The 15,713-nt window shown below is 39.1% G+C and overlaps 1 protein-coding gene across 1 annotated transcript in view; it reads left to right on the forward strand.

Annotated features, from left to right (window-relative positions):
* Positions 1-218: 218 nt before the first annotated feature.
* Positions 219-15,713, forward strand: part of CLSTN2 (calsyntenin 2) — a 367,428-nt gene continuing 351,933 nt past the window's right edge. Inside the window, exon 1 of the mRNA XM_067538949.1 lies at positions 219-311. Within this exon, the coding sequence (XP_067395050.1) occupies position 311 (1 nt within the window). The 5' untranslated portion in view covers positions 219-310. The remainder of the gene's footprint in view (positions 312-15,713) is intronic.

The following is a 15,713-nucleotide window of genomic DNA, read 5'->3' on the forward strand; positions in this document are numbered from 1 at the left end:
CTTGTGGTGGGGCACCTGCCCCTCACTGGCCAAAAAAGGGTTAAGAGGGCTCTTGGAGAGGCTGTATGAGAAGTAGCCAATAGGAAGGGGATGCATGGCAGCCAATCAGGGCCCAGGAGGCCGGTATAAAAGGGAGCTGCAGAGGCAAGCAAGCAGAGTTCCTTCCACAAGCTTGGGGAGGGAAGGTTGCCTACCTGCCCTGTAGACTGAGGGAAGTCAGTACTTCTGGCAAAGCAGTAGCTGGCTCTGGTGAAGGAACAGCTGAGAACCCTGATGTAAGGGCTGGACAATGGACTGCAGCTGCCACTGAAGTAAGTGGCTAAACCTGGACTGCAGAATCCCCGGGAAGGAGGGAGAACCCAGATTGTGACATGGTTGGAGGGCTGTGTCATGAAGCAGACACCATGGGCTTGGTAGAGACATGGGTCCTAAGGCAGAAGTAATGCAGGTGAGACATGTCACAGAAAGGGGCATCTACTTGGCTGTGAACCGATTCCCCAGATAGCTAGCAGGAGGTGCCAAGGCAGTGAGTTGGACTTCGTTAGTCCTAATTTTAAAAAAGACTGCTATAGAGGTGTGTCATATAGTAATTTAAAATTGTAAAATACTCTTCAGCTGCTCCTAAGCTTATGCTTTTTGTAATTTTATATCTCAAGCTTCTTAAAAAAAAAAACAAAAAAACCCCCCCAGAAAACAAAATTCTAACCAGTCCTTTTAAAAACAAAGAAAAACCCCTAGCCTAAAAAAATCCTCCCCCTTTTTCTTACCAACTCTTGGCTGTGATATTCAGAAATAAATAAAATATTCAAACCGAGGCTTTGTAATTTAGGTAAAAGTATAAAGATCTCGAGTAAGTCTCCGATAACTGCAGATTTAGTGATGTTCTTAGGTTCTGACTTGTGAAAGAAAATAACTGGGCCTTTTTTGCTCTTCAAATTACTGTTCAGAAGGAGCCTTTTAGAAGTCAAAGCAGCAGCAGCAGGCTCTGCTAAGAGGGTGATGGGGGGTGGGGAGGGAGAGGGAAGAAACTTGTTCTGGAAGAATCATCAAGGTCTTGGGATATACTGAACCTGCAAAAAGAGGCAACAGCAGCAAATTGGGCACCTATTACATTAGTTATCCAAATCTGGAACTCATTCTAGGGCCAGCATCATGTGCTTTCCTTTTACTTCTAGTGTTAAGGGATTTTTATTTTTTTTTTTGGTAGGATTATCCCAACATTACATATTTTTATTCAGCTACAGTTTATACACTTCACTGAACTTGGCGACGGATGTGGGGGCAAGAACCTGATGCTTGTGATTGTCTCCTGTTTTGTTGGGTAAGATGAGACTGTGAACTCTTTACATTAATAAGCATTTATTCCCGCAGTTAGTTCCACTGATGTTAAGTTGACTGCTCATGGGAGTTACTGCTCATTGGCATGAATGAGGTGTTTACAATCTGATGTATAAAATCAGTAAATATTGAACAATGTAAGAAATATTCTTGCTGAAGGAGCAGAGAGAAGTTTAGAGGACAATTGCAGAGATCAAAATTTTCAAAAGACAAGAATCTGAATCCCCATGTAGATACTTATGAGTGGGATTTTGAAAAGCACCTGAATGACTTCAGGAAACCAATCCTATTGAATTAAGTCACTTTAGTCTATTAGGTTCCTGCATATGAACTTTAGGAAGCTAACGTTAGGCTTCTAGTTTTGAAAAGTTGACCACAGTGCCTTGGACCCCGGTGAAATATGGTAGCTTTCTGGGAATTTGTGACTAGAGCATCAAACTCTGAGCAGTACCTCACCACTACTTGAGGAGTATCATGTGGCCCATATGATTTGCCAAAACAGATTTAAAAAAAAAATTGGTTCACCAAGTTCAGAAATCTCACTTTCAATAACAGCTGGTATATGATGCTTCAATAGAATGTAATTCAAAATATATTCTTATTAATGCTCTTTATCTATTGTGCATGGTGTCTGTGAGAACATATTGTCCTTTCCCCACTGGCATGAGAGCTGATCACCTTTTCTTCCACTGTTCTGGTTTTCTGTATTTTCTTCTTGTGTTGCAAAATATTTGTGCAAGCCCTAGGAATGGGCTGCAATCAGGATTCCAGACCCTGAATCCCCTTTTGAATTTTTGGGTATTTGGATCTGGATCTAATATTACTACTACTTATTTATTTGTATGATGGTACCACCTAAGGACCCTAATTAAAATCAGGGACCCTTTGTGATAGCTTGCATACATCTCTGTAAGATGGATCTCATCCAAAATCCCTGATACAAACTTCTCTGAACTTCAGAGATAAATTCAGATGCAAAATTAATGGCTTAGTTCCATCTCTAGTAATTGCATAGAATTCAGAATAGAAAAGCAAGAGAACAAATACACATAAAACAAGGTTTTAGTGGTTCAGCAGCTGGCTTGATTTTAATGGGGACTATTACGTCAATATGTTAGAATCAGACCATGAATTAGTAGATTACGTGAGCCTGATTCTCATCTTACTTCAAATTTATATTGGTGTAACTACGTGGAAGTCAGAGGAATTACACTGGTATAAAGAACTTAAGATAGTTCTGAGTGAGGTCTACAAAATACTGAGGGAATTGTTGCTACAATGCTATTTGAGCCGTTCTCAAACAGGTCATTGAGACATACACTTGAGTTTCAAGAGGGCTCTGCAGCAGAAGAAGTAAGTGAAGTTCTTCTACATCAGGAATAAAATTTATTTACTCATTTTAAAGAGCAACAATAGCACGAATTAGTGAAAAATAAACCACATGAACACTTAGGGGTCCTTTCCCCTTCTCTTCCCCAGGCATTATCTAACTGCTATGATACTCACTGGTAATTGATCTAGAATCCCTTTTTGGACCACCACCAACGTCTCCTTCCTTTTAGATACCAAGGACCAGGGTTCCCCAGCAAAATGAACCAAATGCCAACTTTAAGGACCACCTCCTCTTCTTGCATAAATTTCATATTATGTTTTCTACTTTAAAAATGTGGCCCTTATTATTCATTAATGTAACAATAATGGGGAGGGCAGTAGGTGTACCTGCAGAACACATCTGAACGCACAAAAATCTTCATTAAATGGGGGAGAGAGGAGAGTGGATAACTATATAGCTTTCCTTTTTGTACCTGCAAATGCGAGGCTGTTTTTTGTGTGGCTCCATCTATGCCTGAGTATTTTTACAGGTGCCTGTATTGTGTCTTCCTTAGAAAATCTGGTCCTAAAATACCTTGTTTGAATTTCAAAGGGAAACTTTGTAGCAGTGAGATGTATAGTGTGATTACTTCTATGAACTTTCTTCCATAAATGAATCTTACCCATCTGTAAGTGCATTTCTTTAGGGAAGAAAAATTAGTTTGAGGGCACAGATTTGCATGTGTTGCATAACAGGTCCTCTTAAAGATACAGCTTTGAATGTAGCGCATTAATTATCAGAAAAGCTAATATTTTTTGTCATGTGGGTTGTACATGGAGCTTATGTACAACCAATTGCTTTGCTACTTGCTATATGAATGTGAAGTGTTGCTCTTCAGTGAATATTGGACCAAGGACTAGAAGGCAGCTGGGGACCGAATTTTAATAGTATTTAGACACCTATATGCCTCATTCCTTTATTTTTTATTATAGGAATCTGCATCTAAACACCTTTATAAATCTGGTGACTTGGTGACTCATGCAGGCTGCAGTATCAACTGTACATATATGCAGCAAAGGACTTCTAGGTCTGTTTCTTCTAGCTGTTGGATTACTAGATGTATGATCTCCACCTACTAGGTACAGACAGAAACAACTGCAGTGTGAAAGATGGCTTGGTCCATCTGTAGGAGCATATGACAACATCAAAAAGCAGAATGTTCTGTCTCCATGTGCTTGTTGGGAAGAACTATGGCTCCAAGCATCCAGACTAGTATGGTGGTTTAAACAGAGACTAAATTTACAATGAATGGTGTCATCCCCTATAATTCTATTTGCAGCACATCACTTAATACATTTCTAGCCAAGTTCCTCTGAGTGTGCAACATCCTGTGTGGATGAGAAACCCTGTCTTATATATGGTGGCCGTTGCATGATTCTAATATAACACTGTACCATCCCTGATATGAAAATATTGATCTAAAAATAATGATAAAAAGGAGTAAGTAAGTATACAGTTTCCCAGTGATGGATCAATATTAAAGATTAGTCTAAAGGGCGTGTGTAATATATAAAACTGCCATATACACATGAAAAAGTTACATAGCTCCACCATAAAGTTATATGTGCACAAAAAAAGTTGAACCTTACTTGATTTTTAACCTGCTGAATCTACTGCATCTAAATGTTGATTTATGGTTAAATGCAGTGTAGGCACATGCAGTGTCCTGTGAGAGTCATTGCAGGAAAGTGATATTTCAGATGCAGGTGACATCTTGAGCTGATGGCAGTTATTCCATTTGGAGTGGCAGATAAGATGTCTGATGGGTGCAGTTCTTGTAGACGTGTCTCTCTACAATCCAAGTGTTCTGCTGAATGACATTGATGCTCCTTTTGAGGTCCCTTGGATACTGTCCCATTCATGTGCCATCATCCATAATCTCAGGGCTTTTCTACAGTTACCTCAGAGATTCGGAGTTACGCAAAGGACACAAAAAAACTTGCATAACTCCCATCGAATTCCGTGATTCTGTTCTGCACTCCGTCTTCACTGCGCCGACGGGAACCACGTTCCCATTGACGCAGCGCTACGCCACTTGAGGAGGTGGTCTTAATATGTCGATTTCTGGATCGACTGAGTGGATCTTCACTGACTGCTCAATTGATCCAGATAAGTCGATCTGATGATGGCAAATTTGCCGCTGTCACTGAAGACATTAGCCTCAGTTCTAATAATGAATCTTTATTTTAACCTTGTTTGGTGCAAAATCTATTCTTCATTCTGGTTAGTTTTAGTGTTTTTGATATTCTAGTGGTTTCATATGACTGCATTTTATAAATGTTCATGCTGATTAGAAATTTTATTTTTCATAATGATACAGTAATGTAATGATAATGCAACTAATAGCCCATACCTAATGATTTCTTGTCCAAGGACTAAAAGAATTAGTGTAATATATTTAGTGCCAAGCTCTCAGAGAATTGTTAAGCTATCCAATTCACTTGTGCATTTTTATTACCCACGTGGTAATAAAAGTGAACAGCTTCTGTACATCTGTCTAAGAAAATCTTTTTTTAAAAAAGCATGCAAGACACCTGATTTCTAATTCAGCTGTTTTGCATATTATGCTCTGCAAAGAGAAGTTCTGAAGCAATATTCTCATTAGATTCAAGAGATACATGGGGAGGAAAAACAAAAAAACCCCACAATATATCTCAGAGGATGGAGCTAGGCTGTTCTCAGTGGTAGTAGATGACAGAACTAGAAGCAATGGTCTCAAGCTCACATGCCGAGCTCATATACTATATAGATGAAGAATCATCCTTATTGTCTTTCCCATCGATGCTGTTTTTGCAGACACCCCAACATAGGCTAAAACTACAGACAATTCAAGTGTGAAAGTTAACTTAAGATTCTAGTGTTGTATTTCTATTTGGGTTGATGCAGCAAAGACATGAGAGTTGCACTGCTAACTCTCTCATACTTCACAAAACTATATGAACCAAGGTTAAAACGTCATTGTGCAAAATTTGCTCAATGAAGTTATTTTGGATTTAGGCTGGTGAGACTGAGAGGCAGGTTTTGACCTTCTGTGGTGCAAAAGCTTGCTGGTCCCACCAGAATTCTCTAGATATTTATATCTTGTATAGGAATACAACCTCATTATGGAGTCGATAATTTCTGCCATGTGGGGTTTCAGGGTTTGGGCTTCAACTTTTTCTTTTGGGGCTTGACTTCCCTACTCCCTGCCTAACAGTGGCCCTAATTAGTGTGAATGGGGCGGAAGGGGGCAGAGGTGCATGACCATGGAACCTCCCCTGTTATATTCCCTGAATAAAAAACAGAGGAATTGCATTTGCAAATCCTTCACAATCTACAATTAATAAAGCATTAAAAACAAAGTACATGGACTGAACCCTGCAGAGTTGAGGAAAACCATCTTTGCTCTGATATCATTAGTGCTTTCTGAACCTGTACTCGAGGAACAGAGGGAGGATTCACTTAGACTGAAGCAAACCTAAGAAACTACATAACCTAGAGCAGAGGGTTCAGCTTAAAACCAGTAAGACACTCTAGTTGTGATCTCCATTAAATTATGCCTCCGCCTTGTGCTGGCCCTCTACACAGGAGTGAATCTCTCCATAATAAAAGCCTATATTATATTACAAGGGCAGCCAATGATATCCCTGTGCTATGCCCTAAGGAGGTTGTTGTTAATATTGCTTAAACGATTTTTAAGATTTTTAGAATCGTAGAAGATGAGGGGATGGATGGGACCTCAGGAGGTCATCTAGTCCCATCCTCTGCTCAAAGCAGGACCAACCCCAACTAAATCATCCCAGCCAGAGCTTCATCAAGCCAGGCCTTAACAACCTCTAAGGATGGAGATTCCACCACCTCTCTCTAAGGTAACCCATTCCAGGGCATTCACCCTCCTAGTGAAAAAGGTTTTCCTAATATCCAGCTTAGACCTCCCCCCCCACCACAACGTGAGACTGTTGTTCCTAGTTCTGTCATGTACTACCACTGGAAACAGCCTAGCTCCATCCTCTTTGGAACCCCTTTCCCCTTTTAGTTGAAAGCTACTATCAAATCCCCCCTCATTCTTCTCTTCCACAGACTAAACAAGCCTAGTTCCCTCAATCTCTTAATTTTGTTGCCCTCTGCTAGACTCTCTCCAATTTGTCCATATCTTTTTTTGTAGGGTGGGGGACCAAAACTGGACACAATACGCCAATGTGGCCTCACCAGTGCCAAATAGAGGGGAATAATCACTTCCCTTGCTTTCCTGGCAGTGTTCCTACTAATTCAGCCAAGTATGCCATTAATCTTCTTGGCAATAGGGGCACACTACTGACTCATATCCAGCTTCTTGTCCACTGGGACCCACAGGTCCTTTTCTGCAGAAGTGCTGCCTAGCCAGTCAGTCTGTAGCTGTGCATGGGATTCTTCGGTCCTAAGTGCAGGACTCTGCACTTGTCCTTATTGAACCTCATCAGATCTCTTTTGGCCCAATCCTCCAATTTGCATAGGTCACTCTCTGTATTCTATCCCTACTCTCCAGCATATCTACCACTCCCCACAGCTTAGTGTCATCTGCAAACTTGCTGAGGATGCAATCCACCCCATCCTCCAGATCATTAATGAAGATGTTGGGGGAAAAAAACTGGCACCAGGATGACCCCCTGGGGTACTCCACTGGTTACCAGCTGCCAGCGAGACATCAAGCCATTGATCACTACCCATTTAGCCTGATGATCTAGCCAACTTTCTATCCATCTTATAGCCCATTCATCGAACCCATACTTTCATTTGCTGTTAAGAATACTGTGGGAATATTGGAGTGACTGTTAATGCTGGAATGAATGGTGGTGGTAGAAAACTGATGTGATATTTTGTTTAACGCAGTCTTTATTTATATTGTGTGATTGCATCTACAATAGAGAATTTAATTCCTGTTTAAATTGGTAAATTTATGAATTTTTCATTAAAGTAATTGCCAGCACCCCAATAAATGGAATGGTCCTCAGTCATTCTTGCATACGTCTTTCTAGATTAGGGTTCAAGTCCATTGACAGGGTGTTGGCAGAGAAATCTTGTAGTGCTGTTGCCCTCACGCCGTTTATTATAAGGATGGATAAAGGACTTCAGATTTTTTAATCTGAATTTTGTATAAGCACTTTTGTATAATTCTCCTGGCAAAATAATAAATGTGTAATTATATAATTGTAATTACAAAAACCGTAAATGAAGCCAGTTATACAGTTTGTTTTCTCCTCCACATAAAAACCCCAGTGGTTTTGACTGATTTGATGTGACAGGTTAAAAGGAACAAAATGCATATCTGACTATTATGATGTTCCCGTAGTCGAAAGACACAGAAGGCTAGAAGCTGCACTTCCAATTCTGGGGAAATAATTTTAGAATCACTAGCACTGCCTTTGTATTACAGTCACACAATGCCTTCTGTATCAGTGACTGCGAGTGGAACACAGTGTAGTGAAAGAGGAAGCTGAGCACATCCCATTGCAGGTGTGACAACAGCACTTTCACCTCACCAGCTCAACGTATGTCTTGATTATTGGGGATCCCTATGGCTGGAAGAACTGAGGTTGCTGAAAACTGTTTTGGCTTGTAAACCACCAAACTGATATTTTAACTGACTCTATTAAGGTATCTTAACAGACTCCGTTACTGTGAATGGTGATGTAAAGACTAGAAGGGGTCTTTGCCCCAAGAAAATAAAATCTAAATGACCATACTATGAAATGATTAAATACTCCCATGTATTTGTGGCAGAGAGAAGAGGAGGTGAGAGTCAAGAACATAAGTTAATAAGTAACCATTAGTATGGATTTGTCAAGAACAAATCATGTCAGGCCATCCTGATAGCTTTCTTTGACAGGGTAACAAGCCTTGCGGATGGGGGGAGGCGGTAGATGTGGTATACCTTGACTTCAGTAAGGCTTTTAATACTGTCCCACATGACCTTCTCTTAAATAAACTGGGGAAATACAACCTAGATGGAGCTACTATAAGGTGGGTGCAAAACTGGTTGGAAAACTGTTCCCAGAGAGTAGTTACCAATGGTTGACAGTCATGCTGGAAGGGCATAACGAGTGGGGTTCTGCGGGGATCAGTTTTGGGTCCGGTTCTGTTTAGCGTTTTCATCAATGATTTAGATAATGGCATAGAGAGTGCACTTATTACTTTTGCGGATGATACCAAACTAGGAGGCATTGCAAATGCTTTGAAGGATAGAATTATAATTCAGAATGATCTGGACAAACTGGAGAATTGGTCTGAGGTAAATAGGATGAAATTCAATAAGGACAAATGCAAGGTAGTCCACATAGGAAGGAACAATCAATTGCACATTTACAAAATGGGAAATGACTGCCTAGGAAGGAGTACTGTGGAAAGGGATCTGGGGGTCATAGTGGACCACAAGCTAAATATGAGTCAACAGTGCAAAAAAAGCAAACATGATTCTGGGATGTATTAGCAGGAGTGTTGTAATTAAGACACAAGTAGTAATTCTTCTGCTCTACTCTGTGCTGATTAGGCCTCAACTGGAGTATTGTGTCCAGTTCTGGGGGCCGCATTTCAGGAAGGATGTGAACAAGTTGGAGAAAGTCTAGAGAAGAACAACAAAAATGATTAAAGGTCTAGAAAACATGACCTATGAGGCAACACTGGAAGCACTGGCTTTGTTTGGCCTGGAGAAGAAGACTGAGGGGGGACGTAACCACTTTTGAGTACATAAGTTGTTACAAGGAGAAGCGAGAAAAATTGTTGTTCTTAACCTCTGAGGACCAGACAAGAAGCAATGGGGCTTAAACTGCAGCAAGGGAGGTTTAGGTTGGACATTAGGAAAAACTTCCTAACTGTCAGGGTGGTAAATCACTGGAATAAATTGCCTAAGGAGGTTGTGGAATCTCCATGATTGGAGATTTTTAAGAGCAAGGATTGTCTAGATATTATAGTCCTGCCAAGAGTGCGGGAGACTGGACTAGATGTCCTCTCGAGGTCCCTTCCAGCCCTATGATTCTAAAAAGGGTTTGAGAGCAATTCTTGAGACTATATTTTCAAAGCAATTAGGTCATCTAAATTTTGGTTTATATTTCCTAGGTTTTTGTCACCTTTTAGGCCATATGCTAAGATTCTTTGTTTTTTCCTTAGTCCTTTCTCTGATAAGAGCTTGGTCTGAGGGTCATAGCTTGAGGTGCTTCCTTTTTAGTTTTGTTGTTTATTGGGGGGGGGGGAGAGAGAGAGAGAAAAACACGAAAGTGACCATTAATGCTGGAGTGAATGGTGGGGGTAGAAAACTGAGGTGATATTTTGTTTAAAACTCCTTATTTATGTTGTGTGATTGCATCTACAATAGAGAATTTAATGCCTGTTTTTCTGCACCTGTGCTAGTGACGGTGTAACAACTAGTGTAAAGTAGGCTCAGGTGTGTCATGTAAACCTGCTCACAGCACTGATGGTGTAAAACAGTGTAGAAAAACAGGCATTAGGTTTGTTAAAAGTTGATGTAGATTGCCATTGTTTTGCTCTAAGGTCCAAATCTTATGCATATTCTTAACTTCATGCATTGAGTAGTTTCATTGATTTCAGTGGAACTGCTTGTGTTTATAAAATGTAAGTGTTGCAGGATCAGTGCTTAAGTATGCAACTCTTGCTTTTCTTTCATCCAGTATGAATGTCCCTTTTTTCCATGCTCATTTAGAGTGTCTTTGCATTGAATTTACAGTTCTGCCAAAAGGCAGCATTCATTTGCAAATGATGATAGTAACACAGGGATATGCTCAATAATGCACTGTGGATTATATACTCTTCTGAGAAGTGTGTGTGTATCTTCCCCATGTGTTTGGAAAACACCTTGCACATCTGAAAACGAGCACAAGATAAATAATAATCCTTTTACTGCATGCTCTGGCCATCACTAGCTGCTCACTGAAACCTTCCGACTTTCATGGCAGATGTGTGGCTGGAGGTTTAGATTCTATGTTCCATTAGTTACTACTTGTCAACACCGGTGAGGGAATATATCCTGAAGATTTTTAACTGATACAAGCTCCACTAAATGCACCTGAAACCTTTTTTAAATCATAGAAATGTAGAACTGGAAGGAATCTTGATAGGTCATCTAGTCCAGTCCCCTGCACTGAGGCAGGACTAAGCATTATCCAGATCTTCCTTGAGCACAGTTTGTCTAACCTGTTCTTTAAAACCTCCAATGATGGGGATTCCACAACCTTCCTACATAATTTGTTCCAGTGCTTAACTACCCATACAGTTAGGAAGTTTTTCGTTATGTCTAAACTAAATCTCCTTTGCTGCAATTTAAACCCATTACTTCTGTCCTCATCTTTTTAAAGTCTAATTTAGATATTCTTGGTCACTTAACCTGGCTGATGAATTGAGCTGGGTGAGAAACTTTTCTCCTGTCCCTTTAATATTTTTGAGCTTTTGAATTTTTACTTAGATCAGGATCAGAAGTCAAAATCTGAACAAAAAAATATCAATTTGGGTGATTTCAAAAATGAAATTGTTTTGATAATTTCATAACCGGTTTCCAACACGTTTTTGAGTTGGGAAAGCTGTCAAATCTGAACTTGTTTTGCAAACAATTTTGGTTTTAATGAATCAGCATTTTCTTACCAAAACATTCCCGACTAGCTCTGCTCATGAAGAAATGGAATAAAAATTTCTCATTCTATTTGGATTACAGAATACTGACTATTTTAAATAGTCGCTTTGCCACTAAAAGTTGATTAACAGAATTGAGGATGCACTAGTTTAAGTTTTTGCACAGGCAATTGCCAAATCACTGCCTCAATCTTGTTATATCCTTGTTGACATGATGAAGTGATGTAACTTCAGCTTTATAGCTGCAAGCAGTTTCCCGGATTCTCAAGCTTGATACAAACATTCTGTTAGCTCTGCTATTTCTAGTTGCACCTTTATAAATAGCAAACTTGTTGTGTTAGAAGTACCGTTGTGGGATTATTGTCCATGGATCTTAAATAAATGGTTTCTAGCCATCAAAGGCACTTCGGGAGCAAAGAATTGTATCTGTGTGATTTGCATTCAAAGGTTTAGTATTACATCTGTGGAATTTGTACTTTTAGACTTTGAAAACAACGTTCAATCATTTAGAGCAGGGATTGTCTCGTGTTTGCAGAGCAACCTGTGCAATCAGGATTTGGGCCTTTGGGTGCTACATAATGTAAATATTTAATAATAATAATAATCGTAAATGTAATGGGGCATACAGTCACTCCATCCCCAGGCCCATGTCTATATGCAGAAACTGGGCCATGCAAAAAGAAATTAGTCATGTTAGACACAGAGGGCAAGAATATTTGAACAGTCTCTTTCACTAATATCCTGGGACCATCATGGCTCCAACAACATTGCAAACCTCTTTATTTTATAATTCATTAAGTGGAATGCATACCTCTTGCTTACACCAATAGAGATAAGAAGAGTTACAACTGTGGTGATCTGGGTTACCTATCATTTCATTCTTACCACAGAGCCTACCAAGTGAATAAGCAGAGGTGCTTCTCTGAAGAACTTGCATGTTAACAGTTTGTCTTTATTATCATTACCTTCTTGTGTTTTGCCATTATGTAATCCCTCCACCACAGTGTTCACTTGTTGATGTTGTTCATCTCTGGCATATAGCTGTTTGTGGACACCAATGACTCATGCTTATTTTCTGCTACCATTTCCTGCCATTACCTTGCCTTTGAACAGTGGACTGTGTGCTCTCATACTGCATATTCTTTGTCACTGTAAATAGTCCTATTGTATCCTATATTTAGCAAATTCTGGGCCTGATCCTGTTCTTTCTGGGAGGATTGCCATTGACTTCAAAGGGAACAGGATCAAAGTGTCTTTCTTTCATTAACAAACCAATTTTTTTCTGAGAGGAGTGTGTCCTTTGAATAATCAACAAGATTTCTGGCTACTGACAGACTGTGATCATCAGATATGATTACTGAGGGCAACAGACCCAGAATGGATTAGGTAAAAAGCTCTGCTTTGAACTTATGTGCCTGTAGTTACAGATGTTGTTCTTAGAAGACCAAATATACTCTTGATCCCCTTAATGCTTATCTATCTTTTTAGAGAAATAATCGGATATGCAATAGTGTGACCTATCGAAATACCAGAAATAATTATTTCTGTGTTGACAGCTACAAGATCAGAAATACCATGGAAAAAATGGAATCAAAGTTGATTTCTGTAAAATACATCAAGGTGGTTTTAACCTTTCCTGACTTTTGTAGGAATGATTTATATAATTTCTCTTTTATGATTGCATTTCTGAACTACGTCGTAAGAGATGTGAGAAGTTTGATTTTAGTCCACTATTCTTTTGACTGTAGCCACTAAAATTAATATAGCAGGATACACTGACAGTTTTTTCTTCATCTTCTTTTCTTTTACAAAAGGAAACTTAGTAGAAATATTGTTTCAAAATTCGACAACTCACTCAAAATAAAAATCTGAATAACTACAGATAATGTGCATAAATGAGGGGACAGGATGTGATTTTACTGGAGTAATGAAAATCAAATGATTAGCTTGCAGTGAATGAACTATAAAATATATAATTATCATTCATTGTTCCAAACATTTTTGCAATAAAAAGCATGAAATGAAATTTGCAATAAAATGTATCCTACTTGCAACACTCTAGGACAAAAGCTGATATGCTGTGGGTCAAAATGAATCTTTTTTTTTTTTTTTTTTTTAAATTAGCTGTTCATACAGTGGTTGATTAAGGAAGAATTTAGTGATGTTGTCAGGGAAGAATATCTGATAGTCTGATATCAAACATAGCAAATAAGCTAAAATCAGAAATTTATAACTAATAGATCCAATTTCTTTCTTCCCTAATCACTTTGTCACACGTTGGGCATGGGTAAGTACTTGGCCATATATTGGCCAAAAAGCTGGGTTCTTAGCGCTTACTCCTGCAGTTAATAGGTGATTCCTGTGCTCATAGAGAAATCTTAGTAAAGAGAGGTTGAGAAGCACTGAAGTTCCAGATTCACAAAGAATGGAGTAGAAGAAACATGGCAAAAGGAAACGAACTCTGAAACATAAAAACTAATAAAATTCCTGTGGAAATATTGATATCAACCAACTCTGATCCCATTTCAAATGTTACAGAATGTGCTAGTATTCCTAGAAAAAATATTGCTTTCCATGACTGCATGAAACTTCTGAATAACAGAAATGTTTTCTTTGAGACCTATTCTGTCTTTGAAGGGGTTATGCAGCTGGGTCTTCAGCTCCTACATATAATGCATGTGCTACACTTTCCAGTCCCTAATCGCTGGGATCTTCAGGGTGTCAAAAGACCATCATAGTTCAAGCTTGTTTAATCAGCTCCTTGGATAGCCTCTAACATTTTGTAAGGAATAAAACCAAGACTGAAAACTGAATTAGTTTTGCCATGTTGGACTGCAGTGCTGTTGTTACTTTCGTCCTGTCAGTTAGATCCTGTAGCATATTTTTGACACGAGTGCACTACATTTTCAAAAGCATGCAACTGTGTCAGGTGCCTAAGTGCCGTGGTTTGATAAGGTTACCAGGGATAAATGGCCCCCCAAATTACGGGAGCGGTTTGAAGGGTGATTTAAGGCACTAAGGCAGTTCGTATATATTCCCTTTTAAGACAGAGTGTGAGGCTTGGAAAACGCTAACTTAGAAAAAGTTGGCAAACTTCCTGGAAAAATTTGGCAAACTACTCAAATTCTTAACCACTTAATAGTCTTTATTTAACAAATTACTAGTACAGCTACTTGAATTAAATTTTCTTTTACTGATTCACTTTGTATATAATTACAAACAACAAAAATTGATTACAATGGTTAAATGTTAGACACAAAACTTACTAATACAACAACTAGTAACTTAATCAATTTGTTTTACCACAAATCTTGTTCCCTTATTCTGTTGCAAATTCTTAAAACACAAACAAAACTAAAGAAGTTTTTAAAAAAAAAACCCAAACTTATACATGCAACACTAACAGTTACTATTATTGTTACACTTACAATAGTCCCTGGAACACAAGTAGAATTGGTATACCTAAACACTGACATTGAGTACTCACCACATGTGGAGATGAACTCAGTAACAGCAAAGTTAACCAAATGTTTCATGACCTGGTCTTTTTATTTAGAATTCTAATTTTTCATCTGGGTGGAACCTCTATCATATTCACACCCAGGTTATTTTCATCCGTAGGACAAGCCCCAACGGGTTATTAGCTTAGTTACCTAGCTATTCTAAGGTAATGTAGAGGTGACAAGAGCTAGAGAGAGGCCAGAAGGCTGATCAGACCCTCTTGCAAGTGTACCCCTTGGGGTGGCTCGGTGGTCCTCACGACAAGGCTCTCTAATCTTTGTCTGACAACTCTTTTATCTCCACTCCAACCTATACGTCCGCCAGACCAATCATGGGTATTCCTACGTCACTTTGTTGGTCCCTCCTTGGGAAGTCCCCAGGCCAGAAGTTTATCCTTGACCAGGTGTAACTTACCAAATAAAAGTTGCAGCAACTGCAAACTTCCAAATTTGGACCTAGGAACTGCTGTGCTCGCAAGTTACCCCTATTTCAAGTTCAACGAGTTACTTTTCGGTCAGGGTTTTTGCTGCCTCTGAGCTCCTCTCCTATGGGGCTTACAACTTGTACCTCTTTGTTCATTCTCGAGGCCAACAACTTCTCCTTATCTCCTACAAAAATAACTAGGAACAATTACAAGAACAGATGGTTACAAAACCTTGAAATATAATGAACAATCTTCAATGAACTTTCCCATTGATCACATATAAATCAATTACTTGTTCCTTTCTCAATATGGACTCGGGGCACACAGACAATTCGATGGATTTAACCCGTTCCAACCCTGTGGTCTGTGAGTAAAATGCAATTACACATCTGAATGTGACCCTGCACTTACACATGCTTTAACATTTTCAAATGGTGTTACTTGACACTCAAACTACTGTGCATCTAAGCGAGAACACAAAAG

This window comes from Emydura macquarii, unplaced genomic scaffold, assembly GCF_026122565.2.
Source record: "Emydura macquarii macquarii isolate MOO-44397 ecotype Brisbane River unplaced genomic scaffold, CSIRO-AGI_Emac_v2 contig_499, whole genome shotgun sequence".
NCBI lineage: Eukaryota > Metazoa > Chordata > Testudines > Chelidae > Emydura > Emydura macquarii.